This window comes from Elephantulus edwardii, unplaced genomic scaffold, assembly GCF_000299155.1.
Source record: "Elephantulus edwardii isolate Elephantulus edwardi_28Jun2011 unplaced genomic scaffold, EleEdw1.0 scaffold00513, whole genome shotgun sequence".
Taxonomy (NCBI): Eukaryota; Metazoa; Chordata; class Mammalia; order Macroscelidea; family Macroscelididae; genus Elephantulus; species Elephantulus edwardii.
In genome coordinates, this window is record NW_006400263.1 from 202,735 (window position 1) to 225,788 (window position 23,054).

General features: G+C 36.8%; 1 protein-coding gene across 1 annotated transcript in view; it reads right to left on the reverse strand.

Moving 5' to 3' along the window:
- The window catches only part of LOC102855222, a 196,698-nt gene that overhangs the window by 28,797 nt on the left and 144,847 nt on the right, over positions 1-23,054 (reverse strand). Inside the window, exons 15-19 of the mRNA XM_006903124.1 lie at positions 20,794-20,936; positions 20,567-20,693; positions 18,826-18,858; positions 13,807-13,916; positions 7,784-7,910 (exon numbers count right to left, since the gene is read on the reverse strand). Coding sequence (XP_006903186.1) covers positions 7,784-7,910; positions 13,807-13,916; positions 18,826-18,858; positions 20,567-20,693; positions 20,794-20,936 — 540 coding nt within the window. The remainder of the gene's footprint in view (positions 1-7,783; positions 7,911-13,806; positions 13,917-18,825; positions 18,859-20,566; positions 20,694-20,793; positions 20,937-23,054) is intronic.

Sequence of the window (23,054 nt, forward strand, 5' to 3'; positions counted from 1 at the left end):
CAGCTATGGTCTCTTCAGGGTATATTCCCAGTAGTGGAATTGCTGGGTCAAATGGTATCTCTATTTGCAACTTTTTGAGAAAGCGCCATACTGCTTATGAGTCATGTTGTTGTTTGCCCTCAAGTTGGAACCAACCCACAACTGACTCTCCTAAAAAGTTTTCAAAGGCATTTAATCCATGGGTGAAGACTGTCCATCCTTTTTCCACAAAACAGCTCATGGATTCAAACAGCATGACTTCAAAATTGCAGCACAGCTTCTTAACACTAGGTCACCAGTGCTTCCTTAATGAGTCACTGTTGTTACATATTCTTGAGTTAGAACTGGCCAATAGCAGAGCCTCCAACAGGTTTTCAGAGGCAGTAAATCCCAAGGGAGGAGACTGCCCTTCTTTCACCTGTGGAGCAAGTTGTGGATTCAAATGAAATGCCTTGGGATTTCAGCACGAATGAGCCATTGTTGTTGTGGTGTTATGTACCTTTGAATCTTAGTGATTCATAGCAACACTATGTACAAAAGCCGTAAACCCTGCTGTATTCTGTGCCAGTCTTACTGACTCTGACACACCTATTTCCATTACCCCAGTCACTGAATTGATGATAATATTACTTAAAATTTGAGGAATCCCAAATCTCAAAACATATTCAGATTAGGAATGGTGGAGCGATATATTAATTTTTACTATTTGTCTCTAATAAAAGTACTATCATTATCCCTACTTTACAGATAAACTGAAGCACAGAGTATACATGGTGAGTGGAAAGAAAATATTCCAACTGCCCATGATTTTATATGATTTTTTTTTCTTTTTCATTGGAAGATATTATTTTTAGTAATACGTTACTACATTTTCTAAACTGGACACTATCTATAAACTCTATTCTAACACATCCAACCTATCCATTTTCCAAATAAATTCCGAATAAGCTTGTTTTGTTTTATATATTCATTCCTTCACTCAAAAGACAAAATACCTTGCAAACTGTGTTAATGTTGAGAGGATCTCATTATTACAATAGTCTTTTGTCTATAAAAGCTTATCTTTCCCCACTTTGTTAAAGCCTTCTTTTATGTCTTTCAGTAAAGTTTTTATGATTTTTTTCCATAAAAGTCTTACTTATCTCAGATTTCTTTTTAAGCATCCTTTTATCTAGCAACTTTAAAAAAATACACATCAACTGTAATAATTTGTCTGTAGCGGGTCTTGATAGTTCTGTTTCTTTTTTTACACTTTTTTTTAGTTCTAAACTTTCTTAGCTTCCCTACAATGCAGGGATACTACTGAATACAAGTGGTGATAGTAGAGATCTTTGTCTTCTTCCTAAAAACGTAAAGGAAAACATTTCAAATGTTTTACTAGGAAGAGTGATTTTTAAAACAGGTTTTTGCTGGCTTTTATCCTCAAAATGAGTATCATAGCTAATAGTATGAACTATGCACAGGTTCAACATAAAAGTATACTAGTAACCAGTATCTTCAACAGTGAATAAAGTGCAGCACTTTCATTCTGTGTTTGGATTTATCACTAACAAGTCTTCCTTCTATTTGTGGCTGTACTGCTTATTCAGCAGCCTTGCACAGGATGAATCAGCCTTGCCAATTCTTATTTTACCTCTTAAGATCACTGACATCATCAGAGTAATAATTTCATTTGAAGTTTTCTATAGTATTTTGTTATGTTTCTTTTGCTCTGTCTGCATAAAGCTGCCAAGATTGGATTATTATTTCAAAAGAGACCAAACAAATTTCTAAGCCAAGGCACCAAGGAGACACTAGAGAATAGGACTGCTGCTCCCATGGAAACTCAGTAAAAGCAGGTTACCCTACACACAACTATGCCAGTGCATGAGTGCCTGGCAGGGCAACCTGAACCTCGAAGTTACTACTTGCTTTGATCATTTTGCATTTGCTAACATAGCCTGCTCTCATGTGCCTACCTTTTTACTTAGTATACAGTCTGGCTTTAAATCATTCCATCAAGAGATGAAGTTATATATAATGGCTATACTGCTTTTCTTACCTAGGTTTCCCATCCACTACCAGTTTCTAAAACTATCTTTATATTATTATAACTTAGTAATATCCAAGGCCAAAGTATAATCTTTCAATAAATTCGAATAGAAAAAGAATCCTATATCAACAATGCCTATTTTTAGAATGAATTTTACACACACACAAACAGAAAGCCTGGTAGTTCACAACCAAGTGCATTTTGCAAGAAATGCCAGGCAACCTAATTCCAAAAAGTCAGATGCTGAAAATCCTATGGAGTATGATTATACTTTGATGTACATGGAGTCACAATGAGTCAAAATAAATTGAATGGCAACTGATTTGTTTTAAAACTTAAAACCAGCTCATGGCCTAGAGTAAAGAATGAATAGTTGAATTATATTTTCTGCAATGTGTGGAAAAACTTAACATTTGTTACTGTAAACCACTGAGATTTTGGGGATTGTTCTAAAAAAATAACCTTACAAAAGCTAATCCACCAATATATACCTTCATATGCTTTGGGTACTTTTTGCAACACAACTGGAAGCTATTAAAAATTTGGAAACACTTATTCCAGTAGTTTCATTAGAGATTATTTAACTGTGGCCAAACTAAATAATTTGCCCAAGGTCACATTAGTGAGAAGTAGAAGTTTAAAATCTATTTTCCGTTTCTGTTAAATGAGTATAAAAGTGCACATTAAGCATCCATGGACCTCAGCAAGATACAGTATAACATCATCCACAAACAGAAATCCACCAGGAGCAAACTGTCATTTCAAGAACATAGTGGTCTTATATGGAAAGAAAGTATATTAAAACTCAATATATTATGGCAATTATGCACAAAACTAGAACATTTCTGAGAATGTCAACGTTCGGCAACACCCAGCATCCTTGCTGCAGATGATCAAAGACTACAGCCTTTAATACAGATTACATCTCAACATCAAGAAGGCAAAAATCCTCACCATTAGATCAATGGGCAACATCACAGATAGATAGAGAAAATACTGAAGTTGTCAATGATTTGATGTTACTTGGATTCTCAATCAGTACCCATGGTAACAACATTCAAGAAATCAAAAGATGTGCTACACTTGGGAATCTTCTGTCAAGAGTGTCTCCAAAGTTCTAAATCACAAGGAAGCCAGTTTAACGACCAGTGTACCTGATCCAAGTCATGTCTTTTCAATTACTTCCTATGTGTCTGAAAGTTGGACAATGAATAAGGTTGACAGAAGAATTGATACTTTTGCATCACTGTGTTAGAGAAAGAGTGCTGAAAAAATATTTCAAGGACTGTCCAAAGAACAAACAGGTATGTCTTGGAGGGAGGATAACCAGAGTGCTCCTCAGATCAAAGGATGGTAAAATTTCACCTCACATGCTTTGGATATGTTGTCAGCAGAGACCACATCATGCTGGGAAAGGAGGACCATCAGAGAAAGAATGGGAGATCTTTAACAAGACGGATTGAGACAGGGCCTGCAACTCTAGATTCGAGCCTATCAGAAATGATGAGGATGGTGAGTGTAGGGCAAGGTTCCGATCTGCTGTTCACAGTGTTGTTCTGAATTCTAGTTCACTTGGCAGTACCAAACAACAGCATTCTGTAGTTTTAACTAATAAAACAAAACAAAAGGATTAGCCCATACATATATGAAGTCTAAATTAACAATATAGACATATTTCCTGGCAAATCCGCAAGTGGTTATGGCCTAAGCAGGATGATTTATTAATTATATTTAATTACAGGAAAAAGTTAGATCAACTAAGAACACAGTAGGTGGAGAAAGGACATCAACTGAAGGCAACATGCAGAGTAGAAAGAGTGTGTGCAATTTTGCACAGGGAAAGGGGACGTGAAGGGTCTGTGCAATATGGATTCCAGAGGGTGGGATGTTTCTCTTTTGTGGGGAACAACAGCCTAGAAAAGCTAACTCTCAAGTCACCTACATTTCATTTCACTTCAATCTCATGCTCAGCAAATTACCTTCAGATGACCAGTTTTACATATTCTTCAGAGAGTAGTAGAAAGATGATTGGGAAACAGTTCTCAATCATGCCAGTCATCAGAAAACAACATTCCTCTACCTACTACAAATTACTAAGCTAACCATTGGGTTACAAACCAATCATCCTAGGTTCCCTAAGGTTTTGGGACTCCCAGTGTGAAGCATAGTTGACCTTAAAAAAAGTAATGCTATCTGGTGAGACTTCTTATTCAGTCTGTGGGTCACCGCTAAGATGCCCCAAACTCACCTTACATTCAACAGCAAACCTAGCAGCTACCCAAACACACCTTCAACAAAGACATTCCTAAAATTTTACGTATTATGTAAGATATTAATAAAACTAATGTGCTGCCCTTATATAAAGTAGAAAGATTCTTTAGTTCTTTATATTCTCTAACAGCGAGCTCTGGTGGTCTAGTGGTAAGGAGCTGTGCTGCAATCCTAAAGGCATGTGGCTTGAGGTCACCAGCTTCTCTGTGGGAGAAGGATGCGCCACCTCCTCCCATGTGATTAACTGCCTCTGAAAACCCACTGGAAGGTCTGCTATGGGTCGGTTCCAACTCTATGGTAAACAACAACATTTTCTTTAATGGAGCTCTGGTGGCCTAGTGGTAAAAAACTGTGCTGCAATCTCAAAGGCATGAGGTTTGAATGCACCAGCTGTTCCATAGAAAGATGGGCAATCTCCTCCTGTGCACTCAACTGCCTCTGAAAACTGGCTGGAGGGTCAGTTATGGGTTGATTCCAATTTGACAGTACACAACTAATACCAATAGTTCTTGGAGTGGAAAGGCTATAGTTATAAATATTTCCCAAGAGGCACCTTTACACAGACTGCCTACATTCCACAGATCCAAAGCAAGGAAAAACAATTACATACTATAGTTTATTCAAAGCCGTGAGGTTAGCAGATGGAACATGGGGATGGCAGTAGCTATATCTGATTTCTGCTCACTTCATAAAGGAGCATCAACAATATCCATAGCAGCAAACAGCTGCTAAGTCAGACACACCACTCCCCATGTTCTTGTACCTATTTCCACCAATTACTGGGTCCAAGTTCATTGTTGACACACAGACTTTATTCATAGTTGTGGTATCAAGAGTGAGGTTTATTAGGAAAGTAAGCTGGAAAGTAGGGGGAGTAAAAATATCACCCAAAATAAGTCTAGATTTTAGTCCAGCAATCCCAAGGCACAATTCTTCAATTAGTCCAGGCTCTGGTTTCAGTTCAGCAGTCAGCTTTTCCTTCCTTCTATCATTCAGCAAGAAGAGCAAAACCATTAACTGTGACCTTTATCTCAGGGGTCCTCTGATTATACCTTGCCACAGCTTCTCCACAGCAATGCCAAAGCCTGTTGATCATTAAAACCAGGATCTCACCCAGGTCTCTCTCTGACCAGGGTTTCACTCTGGTATCACGCTCATCAGGGTCTTACTCCAGTCTCCCTCAGTCTTGCTTACTGCAAATCTAGCTCCTCAGTGTTAGAAATTCATTCACTCATATTCTCTCTCTCTCTGTCCCACAGCTATTGATGATTTTCAAGCTCATGTGTCTGCACTTAAGGTAGTTAGAGACCAGATGGGGCTAAAGTAATAGCTAAGAAAGCTTTAAGTTAACATCACAAAAGCCAACTCTTTTTCTATATGTTTTCACTCTAAATTTTAACTACTTACCTGGTAACTCACGAACAGAAAAGAATTTTTTTCTTTTCAAAGAAAAAATAGTAATGCTCATTGATCTTGGTGCGTTTGTGCATGTTTTTGTGTGAACTGCTCACTGACTAAATGCCTTCCATAGAAATTCAGTTCACTCAATCAGGGGTCTTGCAAACCCTTTCAAGATAGCACTTTCATATTCAGAACTACATTTGTTTTTAGCATTATTAGCAAATAAGTATCTGCTGATTGTTGTTGTTATGTACTGTTGAGTAACTTGGACAGTTAAAAATTTCTAAGAACATTCCTTTTAATTCAATGCAGTCTTCCTTTCCAATGTCTTCTGTGGCATTATGAATGGCAGAAGAGAATGACCACATCACATTCTCATTTTTTTTTGTTTTGTTTAATCAGTTTTCTTTAAATAGACATGAGGCATCAGTAGATATTTAAGTCTTTCCAAGCTGGTGATTAATGTGCTGCTGAAAGAGACCAAGAATTTTATTTCTGTTCTTGTCCCTAATCCAAGATTCTATTCTTAGTCACAGACCAAGGATACTCTATCCAGGAATGCCCTGTGAAATAAGACTGCATTGCTTAAAGTGAGAGATAAAAGATCTTGAGTATGGTGATTATCCCTGTTGTCAGCTCTGTCTGGCTGAAACATCTGAGTCATTCCTAGTATCATGTAGATTGTCTGATCAACTCTGTGTAGATCTTAGCTTTGACCAGATACATTCCTAGGAAGTACTACAGTTATGCTTCTTAATGATTGCTGTTATGTGCCATGGGGTTGGAACTGACTCACAGCTGACCCTCTAGTGAGTTTTCAGAGGCTGTAAATTGCACAAGAGGAGACTGTTCACCTTTCCTGAGTAATACTGATTATCCTTTTAAAATATAGCCCAGATCCTTTCTACTTTCTATGCAAATACCTGATTGAGTAAGACCCTCAAATTAACATCCTAGAGTAGTGATTGATCCTCTTTTTCTGACATTAAAAATTCTTAGGATTTTTCTGAAAAGAAACCACTTTATAAATGTGGACTTTATAAAAGTCCAAAATGACTTAAGAGTTCTGTGCACATCACATCCTTGTTTCTCAAAATGAGATCAAAAATCAAGACTGGCAGTACTAAAATATTATGAACCTGAGTGGCAGACAGATTGTCCCATTTCTTGTTTAATCAAAGAATAATAGGGTAATCAAGTTATTCATTTTCCTGTTGTTGTTATGTGCCGTTGAGTCGTTTCTGACTCATAGCGACCCTATGCACAACAGCCCTAAACCCTGCTCTATCCTGCACCAACCGCACCGCCTCTGACACACCCATCCCAATTACCCCAGTCCCTGAATCAATCCATCTCATAGAGGGTCTTCCCCTCCTGCGCTGTCCCTCCACCCTCCCAAGCATGATGTCCCTCTCCAAGGACCCGTCCCTCCTGGCAACATGTCCAAAGTATGTCAGATGAAGCCCCAGAATCCTTGCCTCCAAGGAGTAGCTTGGTTTAATCCTCTCCAAGATGAATCTGTTTGTTTTCCTGGTAGTCCATGGTACATTCAGTACCCTTCTCCAGTACCACAGCTCAAAAGCATCCACTCTTCTTCTGTCCTCCCTAGTCATTGTCCAACTCTCTGATGCATAACAAGCGATTGCAAATAATAACAACTTTAATGATTAAAGCTAAAGTGTATTCAGTTTTCACAGGTGTCATGTTCTTTACAAGAATCATCTCACTTTACATCCCAGTAGCCTTAGATTTTCTTAGCTTTTACAGATGAGGAAACTACGTAATCTTACTAGTTAGTGCCATTCAATTTGGTTTCAAAAGTGAAGGGAGACATGCGCCCAACTCCATATGCCTTTCGTCTTTGAGTTTTACATTCAAGCTAAAGAAAGTTAATAAATAAAATGAAAGGAAAATATCACTGAAATTTTGCTTGAACTTATTCAGTGAACTTCAATGTTACTTGTATAAAACAGCAAGAAGTGAATTATTCAAATCTTGATATTTCCCCCTGTATCATTTCTTCCAACTTCACAATAATACTCGTGGTAACAAAACTACAACGAAAAAATGTGAAAGACATATATTCAGCAAAGCACTTACATAGCGAATGGGCGAGAGGGATTTCACTTCAGATGCTGGACAGCCACAGGAAGTAAGGTCAGCATAGAGACCTTCCTCTAACACGCACTGGTTATCTGATATGTCCCCTTGATAATACAGGAGCCAGCTAAAAATGCAAACAGTAAGATATTAGGAACAACTTGGCAGTACAGACTCAGTACCAAGGTAAAAATCAAGAAATAGGCCAGAAGCAGTACTTAGTAAAATTAAAAGCAAAAACTATAATTTACTGTGTATCTACTATGGGATAAGGAGATTAGGTAGGTACTTCAAATAAGTTCTTTTTCTAAACTCTCAATAATTCTATGAAATAGAAAAATTCAGCCAATTTTTTAGCCACTATAATCAAAGCTTACAACTCACTACCACTCACTACTTTTAAATCTGCATATGCTCAAATCATTTGAAAAATTGAACTACAAGAAGTATATGACATCAGGATTAGAGGAATATTCATCAACGATCTACGACATGCAGATGACACAACTTTGCTTGCAGAAGGTGAAGATTTGAAGCAATTACTGCAGAAGATCAAAAACTTTAGACTTCAATATGGGATACATCTCAACATCAAGAAAACAAAAATCCTAACCACTATGCCAACAGGCAACATCAGGACAAATGGAGAAAAGACTGAAGTTATCAATGATTTAATTTTATTTGGATCCATAATTAATAACCACAGTAACAGCAGTCAAGAAATCAAAAGACGTGCTACTCTAGAAAAATCTGCTCACCAAAAATCACCTCACCAAAGTTCTAAAAAGTAAAGATGTCAGTTTAAAGCTTAAAGAGTACCTGATCCAAAACATAGCAATATATTTTTTTCTTCCTGTGATTTTAACAAAAGTTTACAGAAAAGTTGGATTTTCCTTCATTCACTCACTGTTGCATTCTCCTCCCTACCTCCCAGTTAACTTTTAAAAAAAGAAAAAAACAACAAAACTACATTCATTCACTGATCCATAATTTCTTCCTCCCGACACCTTCTCCAGTCCATTTTGCTATTCATTTCTTATTTTGGACTGTTGTCATAAAAATAATGTCTCATCATATATATTCCTTTTAAAGTTTTTTTCTAGAGTGCATGGTGGCCTAGTGGCAAAGAAGCTGTGCTTCAATCCTGATGGCACACAGTTTGAATTCACCAGCCACTCCACAGGAGAAAGATGGTTTCTCCTGCTATGCAATTAATTGCCTCTGAAAACCTGCTGGAGGGTCAGCTATGGGTTGGGACAAGAGCTCTATTACTAAACAATTCTTTCCTTCATCTGATCCAATGCAGTATTCATTACTTAGCTCCTATTTTCTTAGTTTCCCTACAACACCCATATAAGTCTTGTTTTATAAAAGTGGTGTCATGTAGTATTTGTCCTCTTGTGACTGAGATATTTCACTCAACATAATGTCCTTCAGGGACACTGTTGTGTAAGTTTAAGAGTTCCTTTGTGTGAATATACCATAGTTTTTCTATTCATTTATTTGTTGATGGGCACTTGGATTGTTTCCATTTCTTTGTTATTGTGAGTAAAATAGCAATAAACATGAGTGTGCATATCTGTTTGGGTGGCAGCTCTGGTTTCTTTAGGATCTATTTCTAGTAGTGGAACTGCTGGGTCAAATGGTTATTTCTATTTCCAACTTTTTGAGAAAGTGCCATACTGCCTTCCATAGTGGTAGCCCCATTTTACACTGCCACCAACAGTGAGTAAGGGTTCCAATTTCTCCACATCGCCAACATTTGTTGTTTGCTGCTCTGCTGAACTTTACTATTGATTCTGGGGTGAGATTATATGTCAGAGTTGTTTTTATCCACATTTCTCTGAAAGCTAGGAATTTTGAACACTACTTCCTGTGGTTGCAATCTAAATGTCTTTTTTGGAGAAAGGTTTATTCATATGCTGTGCCCATTTTGCAATTGGGTTATACATATTTTTACTGTTGAGGTGCTGGAGTTTTCTATAAATTTTAGATAAGAGTCCCTTATCAGATATGTCATTACCAAATATGTTTACCCAGTCTGTATCTTTCCTTTGTACCCTGTTGGAGAGTTTTTGATGTGCATAGGGATTTGATTCTTATTCTTTCCTGGTTGTAGGTTTGTCAAGATGGTTCAAACACTGTTCATATTGTAAATTAGGGCTTCTAGAGTTCTTCCAAGCATTTCCCTGATGAAGCATACAGACACTGGTTTTACTTCTAAGTCCTTAATGCACTTGCAGTTGTGTCCTGTGTATGATGTGAGATGTGAGACTCACTTGAGTTTTTTACAGATAGTGTTCCAATTTTGCCAACATGAATTGTTTTTTTAAATAAAATTTTTTATTTTAATTGTCATTTTAACAAGTTTACAGACAAGTTAGATTTTCATTCATTCGTTGTTGCACATTTTACCCCCTCTCCCTTCCTTCTCCCTCCACAGGCTGGCTTTTTTTTTTCCACTAGTTTATTTACAAAATTTAAATACAAATTTGAACAAATTATTTCAATTCCCCTCACACTCCCCCCATCAAATTGTACAACCCAATGATTAATCTCCCCTTCCTCTGTATATCCACATCTCTCTGCTTCCAGCCTCTCCAACCCCTCCTGTATCCTTATACCCATTCTACAATAACAGTGTTATACAATATTTATCCTTGTGGGACTGAGTTAGTTCACGCAGCATAATGTTCTCCAGTCCCTCCCAAGTTAGGTAATAATTTACAAAGTTATTGCTCCTGCGTACTGCATAGTATTCCACTGCGTGAATGTACCATAATTTCTTGATCCATTCATTTGTGGTTGGACATATGGGCTGTTTCCATGTTCTTGTGATGGTAAATAATGCTGCTATGAACACTGGTGTACAAATCTCCATTTGTGCCTCAGTTTTCATATTCTCAGGGTATATTCCAAGCAGTGGAATAGCTGAGTCATATGGAATTTCTATGTTCAGCTTTTTGAGGAAGGGCCAAACTGCCTTCCAGAATGGTTGTACCATTTTACAATCCCACTAATAATATATGAGTTCCTTTCGTACCACATCCTCTCCAACATCTATTACTTGCTGCCCTGTTAAACTTTGCTACTCTTACTGGAGTGAGATGGTACCTCATTGTGGTTCTGATTTGCACCTCTCTTATTACCAATGATTTGGAGCATTTCTTCATGTTATCTGTTTGCCATTCGAATATCTTCCTCCTTGAAAATTCTTTCCATGTCTTTTGCCCATTTTGTAATTGGGTTATCAGTCTTTTTTTTATAGAGGCCCAGGAGTATTCTGTAAACTTTTGTTACAAGATTCTTGTCTGAGATGGTATTACCAAATGTGGTTCCCAGTCTGTAGGTCTTCTTTTCACCCTGTTGGAAAAAGTTTTTGATGTGCCCAGAGATACCAATACCAATTGTTAAAGAGGCTTTCATTTCCCCACTTAATTGAATTTGTCTCCTTGTCAAAAATCAGTTGACTATAGATGGATGAGCTGATTTCTGGGTTCTCAATTCTATTTCATTGATCTATGTGTCTGTCACTGTACCAGTACCACACTGTCTTGACCATCATGGCTGTTAGGATTTGAGATAAGGGAGTAAGATGCACCCTACCTTGTTTTTCTTTTTCACGAGTACTTTACTGTTTTAGAATCTCTTTCCAGTGCAGATTAAATTGGAAATTGCCTTTTCCATCTTGTTAAAGAATGGAATTGGTATCTGAATTAGGATTGCATGGAACTTGCAGATTGCCTTCGGTAGAATTGTCATTTTCACGCTATTTGAGTCTTCCTATCCATAAGCATAGTATATTCTTCCATTTCTCCAGGTCTCTTTTTGTTTCTTGTGGTAATGTTTTATACTTTTCTTTGAATAAGTCTTTTGTGTTTCTAGTTAGATTTACTCCCAAGTATTTAACCGTGTGGTTAGCTTTTGTGATTGGTATTGTTTTTCTTAGCTCTATTTCTGTATTCACTTTGTTACTGTAGAGAAATCTAATTGTTTTGTGTATGCTGATCTTGTATCCTGCCACTTTGCTGAATTGGTCAACTAAGATCAGTAGTTTTGCTACTGACTCTTTAAGGTTTTTTAAGTATACTATCTCACCATCTGCACAGGGAAATAATTTTACCTCCTCTGTGCCAATTTGGATACCTCTTATTTCCTTCTCTTTCCTTTTGCTAAGACTTCTAATAAAATACTCACAAGGAGAGGTGATAATGAGCATCCTTGTGTAGTTTCTGTTCTTAAAAGGAATGCCTTCAATATCCATTAAGAATTATGTTGATTCTTGGTTTTGCATATATATTTTTTCATTATGCTGAGGAAATTCCCCCATTCCTATTTTGTTGAATGTTCGAATGTTGACTTTTAAAAGGCCTTTTTTGCATCAATTGATAGGATTGTGTGGTTCTTGTTCTTTGCCTTATTAGTGTTATGAATTACACTGATTATTTGTCTTATGCTGAACCATCCTTGCATACCTATTATGCCCACTTGGTAACTGTCAATTATTTTTTTGATGTAATTTTTAATTCTACGGGCCAGGATTTTATTGAGGATTTTTACATCTATGTCCATGAGAGATACTAGCCTATAGTTTTCTGTTTCAGTAGTGTCTTTACCTGACTTTGGTATCAAAGATATGTTTGCTTCATAGAATAAGTTTGGAAGAATTACATCTTTTTCTATTTTCTGAACTACTTTATGTAGTATCGATGTGTGGTTTTAAGAAATACTAACTCTGCTGTGTTGTTGTTTGCCATAAAGTCAGAACCAACCCATGGCTGACCTTCCAGTGGGTTTTCAGATGCAGATAATCACACAGGAGGAGATAACCCATCTTCCTCCTCTCATGGAGCAGCTGGTAGTGGATTTTTAACTCTAAATCTGGGAATTTAGATTTACATGTGAAATGGTGGATGATAATATTTTAAAACAAAGGTTTTCTAAAAAAATGTATAAGTGATATGTGTGAATAAAAATACGTCATATTTTATAACATTCTTCGATGGTATCTAATAAGTTTAAGTGATCAAAATATGTAGATGATATAACCTAAGTTATCAGCTTCAGTTTGCTCGGCTCCACAGTCAACACTCTTGGCACCAGCAGTCAGGAAATCAAAAAGCATATCGCGATGGGAAAGTCTGCTGTTAAGGACCTCTCTAAGGTACTCAGGAGCAACAGTGTCTCTCTGGAGACTAAGGTGCACCTGATACAGGCCATGGTATTTGCAATCGCTTGTTATGCATCAGAGAGTTGGACAATGACTAGGGAGGACAGAAGGAGAGTGGATGCTGTTGAGCTGTGGTGCTGGAGAAGGGTACTGAATGTACCATGGACTGCCAGGAAAACAAACAGATTCATCTTGGAGAGGATTAAACCAAGCTACTCCTTGGAGGCAAGGATTCTGGGGCTTCGTCTGACATACTTTGGACATGTTGCCAGGAGGGACGGGTCCTTGGAGAGGGACATCATGCTTGGGAGGGTGGAGGGACAGCGCAGGAGGAGAAGACCCTCTATGAGATGGATTGATTCGGTGACTGGGGTAATCGGGATGGGTGTGTCAGAGGCGGTGCGGTTGGCGCAGGACAGAGCAGGGTTTAGGGCTGTTGTACACAGGGTCGCTATGAGTCGGAAACGACTCGACGGCACATAACAACAACACAACAACAACAACATAACCTAAGAGGAAAGTGAGAATAAAAGGATCAGAATGCTCCCAATATTAAATTAATTAGCATTCTTGTTTTCTGTATTACCTAACTTTGGTAAAGTTCTATAGGCCAGTTGAGGAACAGTGAAGAAAAAAAATAAACATTTTTATTTTTTCTTAATATGAGAAAGCTCCAGAGTCTGGAAGAAAACAGGAGTGGACCCTCCAAACATGGGGAATCACTTCCCTGAATTTCTTTCGCTGCACTAACAATGACCGGGGCATAGACTTTGGAATGCAGGGGAAGGAAAATATTTAAAAACTCATTGTATATGCTAAAACAAAACAGCAGGAAATAGTCATGCACACTTACCAACCCCGAAGAACTTTGAAAGAGCCTGGCATGAACGAAGTCAAACTGGAAACTTCTGTTGTAAAGTCTACACATTCACCTTGGAAACTAGGTTTACTGAATGCTTTGAGCTACAAAAACAATATAATGATAATTAAATAAACCAGTGTTTGGCTTTATTACCAAAGCATATACAAATCACTAGTTTTAAGTATTTTTTTAGACTCTGTAAAATATCAGACTTCAGTTTTATCTAATATCAAATAATTCATGTTAAGAATAATGACTCTGTCTTCAAACACATTGCCACTTGTTTCCAGAAACATCACTCACTACTTATTATTTTCATCCAACTCTTAACACTAAATTCTGGATCCCACACCATAGCTATCAAGTGGATTCTGACTCAGAGACCTTACATGGTAGGGCAGAAGTCTCCCATAGACTATAAATAATTTCCAAGGTTATAAAAGGAAAGCAAGCTTTCATATCTTTTTCTATGGAATGGCTTAGGCTTTGAACCACTGACCCTCGGAGTTAGCAGTTAAGAGTTCTTCACCATTGTGCTGTCAGGGTTCCTCCATTCTAGGCACAGAAGCTTAGAAAAGAATTCTACTTGTAAGAGTACATCAAGATTCCTCTATTTCCAAAATATGGTCCTGGTCAAATGTACCCATAACTATTATCACCTATGGGGAGAACCTAGTAGCATAAACATTTTGGTTTCTAACAAGGTCTGTGGTTCAAAGCTATCCAGTATTTCAGCAGGAGAGAGATCTAGCAAGCTGCTCCTATAGAGATTACAACCTTTAAAACTCTTTGTGGCAGGTCTATTCTGACACACGATATCACTCAGTCAGAATCAACTTTATAGCAGCTTGGGAAGATACTGCAGGTTCTGTTCCACACTAGGGCATCAAGGAAATATTACATAAAAGCAATGAAACAAATTTTTCTGTTTAAAGTGCATATAAAACTAGTGGCAATAGCAACAGTGAGACCACATGTGTAAGAGGCAATTCAGCACTAAATACAAAGGAGGCATAAATTAGTATGAAGGTTGGCTGGTATGCCTTTTCTCTCCCCAAGTCTTCCTGATCCATAGTTAATGGGAGAGAAAAAGAAAAAGCATAAATGCATGCCTAGAAGTGTGCCTGTGAGAGCTTAGGAGCAGGTGGCAGAGAAGATAATAATGATAGGATTAGTGGATGATTTTTGGTGAAGACAGAGAGACAGCTGTGTCATGTATTTCAGCTTATAGGCTTCAGTATAATGATAAGAATACCTCAAATGTACAGCTTACAGTCACATCCAACTACATTTCTGCTTCAGTCCATTTTCCCCCAGGAAAATCCATGAAAGCTCAACAATAATTCCCTTCAGACCAGACACATAATCATCTGCAACTACAGTGGCCTTGGATTTATAATAGGTTAGGCAAAAATTAATGAGTCTTATAAATATTTCATACTACACTAAAGCTTTGCTGTAACCACTGTCCACACTGCACTGAGACTAAGAATGCAAATAATGATGTGCATCATCGCCTTTTGTCCAGCTCATTTTGTCATCAAAAGGAGATTTTTGAGAATGTGCTGTTTGCCTCCTGTCATCAAGCCAAGAGTCCTCTTACAGCTGATGGTATTTTGATTCTAAGGAATTATTTACTGTCTAATTCTACTCTGATTTTGCTTCATCTGATGATAGAGTTTGGTTGAAAACAAAAAGACAACAGCCACTGAGTCCTTTGATCTACAACAGGTTGTACAACTTCACTTTCTGTTGTGAAATATGCTTACTGTGGAGCATTAAAGAAATGAAATCTAATCCATCAAGTTACTCCTCTGCTGTTGGATAGAAATGAATGAAGAGTAATGAAATAAAAGACGAGATGTGGGACAATTCCCAAGGAGACCCCAGAGACACTGCAGGATCAGTTCTAGACCACCGCAATAAGGGATTATTGTACTAAAACAATCACGTGAATTGTTTTGTTTGATCATAGTGCACATAAAAGTTACGTATACACTATACCGTAGTATACTAAGTACACAATAGCGTGAGAGAACTTGAAATATTTTAAGAATTGCCGAGATATGATGCAGAGATATGAAGTGAGCACAGGATGTTGGAAAAATAGACTTCCTAAATGCAAGAGTGCCACAAAATGTCAATTTGTAACAAAAGCAAAAAACAAAAGAAAAACAAACAACCCAACAACCAAGCCATAAAACCAGCAAACCACAAAAATCAAAGTGTGAGAAAATGAAGGATGCCTGCAGAAGAGCAACCCTACACATCCAGGGAAACAAAGGCCCAATTCCTTAATAATGCTATACAAAATTTGGGTCAGGAACTTTTCAGACTCTATTTTTTACCTTAAAAATTATAATATAAAACAAAAAAAATATAAAACATACAACTAAATAGCAAATCACTTCTCTTCTCACAACCAGAGGCTTTTTCTGACTTGAAGTCTGAGACAGTATATGTTCTTTATTCTTGAAACAGAGAAAATAACTGCCCACTCTGAACACAGTACCTGAATTGTCAATCGATCATAGCCACCTATCAAATGAGTAGTTACTTCTGAAAGACATGACTATCAACAAATACACATTTAGATAAATACAAATCAGAAAAGAATTTCTGAAAATTTCGTCTACTGCAAACAAGAACTTTTAATACCAGGTAGACGACTAAGGAAGCTTTATTCGCATGTGTCACCAAATCTCTAGCGATCATACACTTGCTGGAAATATTTATTTCACAAGGCAATAGCTGAGCCATGGCCAGAAAAATGAAGTGGGGCCAATTCACTGGGCGTTTTCAGCTGCTTCCTCTCCCTTCAAGTTGGACTGGAAATACTACAAAGAAAATCCTTCCAGCAATTGGCCCCAAACAAGGAAGTCTATAGAGTCTTCCCTATTCTTTTTCATGAGGGGAGAAACAGCTTAAAATAATAATTTTTTTCTTCTTTTTTAAAAAATCTGTCCTTAAGACTCAGAAATAGATAGTTTAAGGGTATCTCGGTTTAATTCTTATTCTGCTCATTTTATTTGGAGTCATGTGAAAAAATACATTAAGTCTATGGAGGAAGTTCTGAAAAATTGAAGTAAATAACTGGCAGGAAATGTCTCAAAATACAACAACCTGATTATATTCAGAAAGGAAATGTTTCCAATAGGTCTGAACTAATCAGAAAATACTGAAGCATAAAAGCAGTAGAAAAGAAACATGGTTAAACTAAACTTGTGTGAAAGGTACAGATAGTGACATAAATATAAAAACATACACTGACAGAAAAAGAATTTAGAAATATATAAAACTATAAAATACCAAACATATAAAAATTACATTTGGCTTTTAACACACATATATTAGGATCTGTTCCTTAAAATGGGCCCAAGAGAGCAAAGCCATCATTTTTTTTTCATGGCCATACCATGAATGCCATATGTATCACAGTACATTTCTCTTTGATGCCAAAGACCCTGAAAATGAGGCTTTGTCAAGTGGAGTTAGATGCTAGAAAATGTCTCTCTTGCTACTTTTTTTGTTAAACTTAAATTCTGAACCTTATCATTAATCTTTGGATTGTACAATTTGTTGGGGGGGTGAGGGAAATTGAAAGAAATTGCTCAAATTTGCATTAGAATTTTGCAAATAAACTAGTAAACAAAAGACATGGAAAGAATTTTCATAGAGCAAGATATTCGAATGGTAAACAGACACATGAAGAAATGCTCCAAATCACTGGCAATAAAAGAGATGCAAATCAAATCCACAATGAGGTCCAATCCCACTCCAGTGACAATGGCAAAGTTTAATAGGGCAGTAAGTAATAAATGTTGGGGGGGATGTGGCAAGAAAGGAACCCTTATTCATTGTTGGTGGGATTGTAAGATGGTACAACCATTCTGGAAGGCAGTTTGGTGCTTCCTCAAAAAGCTGAACATTGAAATTCCATATGACCCAGCTATTCCACTATTTGGAATATACTCTGAGAGTATGAGAACTGAGGCACAAACTGAGATTTGTACACCAATTTTCATAGCAGCATTATTCACCATCGCAAGAAAATGGGAAGCAGCCCAAATGTCCAACCACAAATGAATGGATTGAGAAATTATGGTACATTCACACAATGGAATACTATGCAGCACACAGGAGCAATAACTTCGTAAATTATTACCTAACTTGGGAGGGCCTGGAGAGTATTATGCTGAGTGAACTAACTCAGTCCCACAAGGACAAATATTGTCTAAAACCATTATTTTAGAATGAGGATAAGAATCCAGGATGGGTGGGAGAGGGTGGAAGCAGAGGGAAGAGGATGTGCTGGGATGGGGGTGGCGAATTAATCATGGTGGTGTATAATTTGATAGGGGCAGGGTGAGGGAAATTAAAAGAATTTGTTCTTAAAAACAATGTATTTGAATTTTGCACATTAATAGAATATAAAATTTAAAAAATTAAAAAAACCTTAGTCCGCCTATCTGCTAATGGGTTTAGTAAAGACTTCATAGAGTTAGAAGAAGTATTAAGCGGGTCAAATATCGTGCAATAATGGGTAGTAAACAAGAATTGGGCCCATAGTAATGTCCAATCCATCAAACTATAAACACACCAACAAATTATATAGTTACTAGTACTTCTGAGAAATATTTTGTTTAGGTATTAGAAATATATTTACACACTAAGTTGCCAAGACAGCAATTTCTAAACATTTCTCAAGAATGAGCATAATCTGTTGCGCTGAATAAGAATGGAACATTGAAATAAGGGTGGTAAACAGGAAAGAGCAAGTTGCAAAAGATGAAAATTATCCTAAAGTCTTAAGAGTGTCAGATGCCAAAAGAGAAATCAAAAGGCCTTATGGCAAATCCAGGCTGATCAACCATTAACAAAGTCAGGCATTCTGCTCATAAGTAGCAAGTACAGTAAAAGCCACCCTAGTAGCCTATCTGAGGGAGAGAATAAAGGCATAAATGGCATTAATACACAACAACTACAAATTAATAATGTTTTTAAACATACCAAATGTGGAGGCTCATTTATTCCAAGCGGTTCCTGAAAGACATGTTAAAACATTTTTTAGCTATGGTCATAAAATCTTCATTGTCTTTGAAAATTATAAACTTATCCTTTGGGAGGGTGGGGGGAAAGCCTGACAAATGTACTGTTGTTGTTGTTGACTGCCATCAAGTCGAGCACTACTCCTAGCGACCCTATGAACAAAAAATCTGAACTCTGTTCTATAACTATCATTGTTTCTTAAGTTCACAGTTTCCAGAGGCATGTTGTTTAGGAAGGAGATGCCACTCCTGCTTCCAAAGACAAAAGTACTAGATATCTTGAAATGACTATGACCTTCAAATAACCTACAGGAATTTTAAAACAACTTTAGTATTTTCTACTAATTCATTCTGAGCACCACAGGTATAAGGAAAACATGTTTCAATGTCTAGGGACAAAGTACTAATTTCCCCACTATGGATACGGTCACTTCTACAGTTCTGCCTTGTTTGCGATTATTAAAATTTGTTGCAATTGTTCAAACTTAGTGGCTTTACACACACTGAGATCGTTCCTCTTTGTAGAAAGCCATTTCTGCCCCCATTTCCCTGGCTAGCAAAACTGTTTTCATCCCTTAAGCCATCCCTCAATGCATTTTCTTCTGGGACACTGTCCTTGACTCCTCTCTCCTGCCTTCCCAGCACCATCTACATACTTCGGAGTCTCAGTTATCATAATTAATCGTTCATACGTCTATCTCCCCTAAGAAACTGAAATCTGCCAAGGTAGCTGTGATATTAGTCTAAAAGTTGGGTTGTTGTTTGTGTTTTTTTTTAACCATTAGTTAGCTGTCTCTGGTCTCCAGCTACCTTAACTCCATACACATGGTCTTGCAAATCAGCATCAGCTGTGGGACTAGGATAACGTGCTTCCCATACTGAGAAGCAACCCTTGAGGCAAGTAAGGCAAGACCTGGTTAGGAGTGAGACTCTGGTGTTGCAGAGACTATGGCATTGCTGTGGAAAAATGGAGGCAAGATGTGGCCTGAGGCTTCTTGCATTCATGCTGGCCACAGGTGGATACTGATGCTGTTCTTGTCTTTGATGATGAAAGGAAAAGCTGCTTGCTGAATTAAAATAGGAGCCTGGACTAATTGAGGAGTTGTGTTTTGGAGCTTGGGCTACAACCTGGACTTATTTTGGGTGACACTGTGATATTCTTTGCCTCCCCACCCCCACCACTCCAACTTCCCTCCCTAATAAGCCCTATTGTTGGTACCATAACTGTGAGTCAGCAACAAATAAAAGACCCCCTTGCTGTTGGTATGGCCCACAGAGGCACCATGGGGCTGGGCTATGGGCTCTTTTTCTGCTTTTTGTTCTGGGGCGGTGAGTGGCTGTGCTAGTCTCATTCCCTCGGGCCCTTTCAGAGAGATGCTCATGGCCCTGTACGTCTAGGTCCTATTTTCCATTTTTTAGACAGTAGTCCTCTTCATTTTTTCTATCAGGTAATTGGTGCAGTGTTTGACATGTTAGAGGAACTAAGTAAATAGTGAATGAAATTAATTGATGAAAATATAGTCATCAATTAGCTAGTATTAAAATCCATTCCCTATGAAGCCTACAGAAATACCTCAGATGTTTTATTTTCTCTCTATATGCACATATGAACTAGTTCAACAATTGCACTAAAATGCTTACTCCACAGATTCAATTCTCTAACACAAGATACCACTGGCAAAGGTTATGTTTATATCACTTACCAGTCTGACAGGTCGTATTGACATGATTGTATTACTTGACCCTCCCCAGTCAAAAAAGCATTTGTATTTCCCCTTTTCTAAGATATATTGTTTTCCACAGAAGAATTTCTGCTGGTAGGCAACCCATCTAATAGAGGGAAGGAAAAAAAATTATATATTATTAAGAAACCACTAATTTTTAACATCAAATGATCTTTCGATGTCCTCAAGGTACAGGGACAACTTACACTCCACTTTTAACGTGAATGGATCTTGTTTCGCTGCCAAAGCCAATTTCTTCTAAATCAGAAACTTCCTGGTTTGTAATGTTGATAAACTTCCCACTTTCCAGGTCAGATTCAAACAGTGTGATAGAAGATTCTATAAAATTCTATAAAAGGGAAGAATAAAACTTAGGTAAACATATGCATTTTGCTTTATAGACTGTTATATCAGCACAATATTTTATTTATTTTTAGGAATCCAAATTGTAAAAGGTACCAAAAGAAGTTTATAGTTACTACTCCTAAAAGAATAGGATCTTGGCAATGAGTTGATTGGTTGATTAGTCCTAAATAGTCCTAAACACTGATTCTAGGTAAACATAAAGTCATACTGCTCCTGTTTAAAGAGTGAAAGTTACACATAAACTTTAGAGCTTGATCTTCTTAGGCACAGATAACTGTCAAAAGAACAGAAAAGAAGCCACAGAGGGACCTTTAACCTATAAAGAAAGCAATACATAATAAAGGTAGTATTAAAGATACATTTATTCAATGATTTGGAAACAACTTGATGACTAGTTGGGAAAAATCAATCAGATCTCCTTTTCTCACCATATACCAAAATCAATACTTTACCATTTAAGTTTGCATTAAGTAAATTATGAAACAAAGAGTTAATATGCAGTAAGCCATGTTGGAGAGGATTTTATAAGCTTAAATGTAATAGGAAAAAATGGATAAAACTTAGTTGCTGTTATGTGCTGTTGAGTAACCTGCAACTCATGGAGACCCTATGTATAATAGCTCTGAACCCTGTCTTATCCTAAGCCAATCTCACTGCCTGCAACACACCTGTCCCTATTACCCCAGTCACTGTGTCAATCCATCTCAATATGCTTCATTAAAAAATGCCTATTACCAATTAAAATGAAAATAAGGAATTTTTAAAATCTTACAGTTGACTGATAAACATAAAACAAAGAAAAACTCTAAGACCCAAATAAATAAGTTGGCAAAGGATATGATTTATAAAACAAAATATTAACATTAAAATAAGTTTAATTTCACTAGAAAATTAAATTAAAATGAAAGCAGTTATGTATACTTTTCACTTTTAAAAAGTTTTTAAAAAGATCTAAGTTCCATGTTTACCCAGGAATACTACTGGTAGGAATAAACTGCACACACATGATCACAGCAGAAATAGGGCAATTATTACAGAAAATAATTTAGAAATATATTTTTAAAAGACATTAATTATTCACTCATTAACTCGGTTTTTTTTAATCAAGAAAACTTCTTAAAGAAACTATAAACAGTGGGCAACTTATATACAAAGATGTAATGTGCATAATAGTGAAAATCTGAAATGCAGATATAAAAAAATATCCTAATAAATCTCTAAAATTCCCTACTTTCCTGGAATATTAAATACAGGCTGAAACAGATATTACCTATAATTACTACTGGCTGAGAGTTTTTTCTGTTATATTTCCAAAAGGACCATCACGTAAAATTACAATATTATCATCATATTTTACAACCAAGGAAAATGAACAATTTTCCTGAGGTTATAATTAGTGAAGGAGAGAGCTTGAGCTTGAGTCTAAGTTTTTCAATTTGTGCATCTACCTTAAACTCTTAACCACTGTCATGTATAAATGTAAGAATACAAAGAACAGCACACAGATTTCTAGACACTGGTTAGATTACAAGTATGTGAGAAGGAAAAGGAAAAAGAAAACCCCGAACACAACAAAACCTCAAACTTTCCCAAATCTAGGCAAAATTAAGAACAAAACATAACCCAAAAAAAAAGCTAAAAGTAAGTATGTATATACCAAAGTTATTATCCTTAAATTGATTCTGGCTCATAGCAACTTTCCATTTGACTATCCAAGGCTTGTAATTATTAAAGAGAAGAGGACATGCCCAGCTTTCTTTTTCTGGTAAGTTGGTAGGTTTAAATTTGTGAATTGTTGGTGAATAGTTCAACATGAAATATCATTCTGTCCTTCAGTTTTTCAAATTTTTATAATATGTATATTTATTTGGTTAAAAAATAAGGGTTATATGGGAAAAATCTCTTCCTTTCTCCCAATAGTGTCAATTTTTTTAAGCCAAGTTTTTGATCTATGGAAAATGTTTTCAACTGTATTAAGTCCCTACAATGCCAATTTCCCCCCTTTTAAAATTTGTTATAAATACACCCTAGAGTTCCAAGGTAAAAACTCATTATAAATGAACAAAAAAGGAAAACAGTGGAAAGGATTTATTTTTTAAAA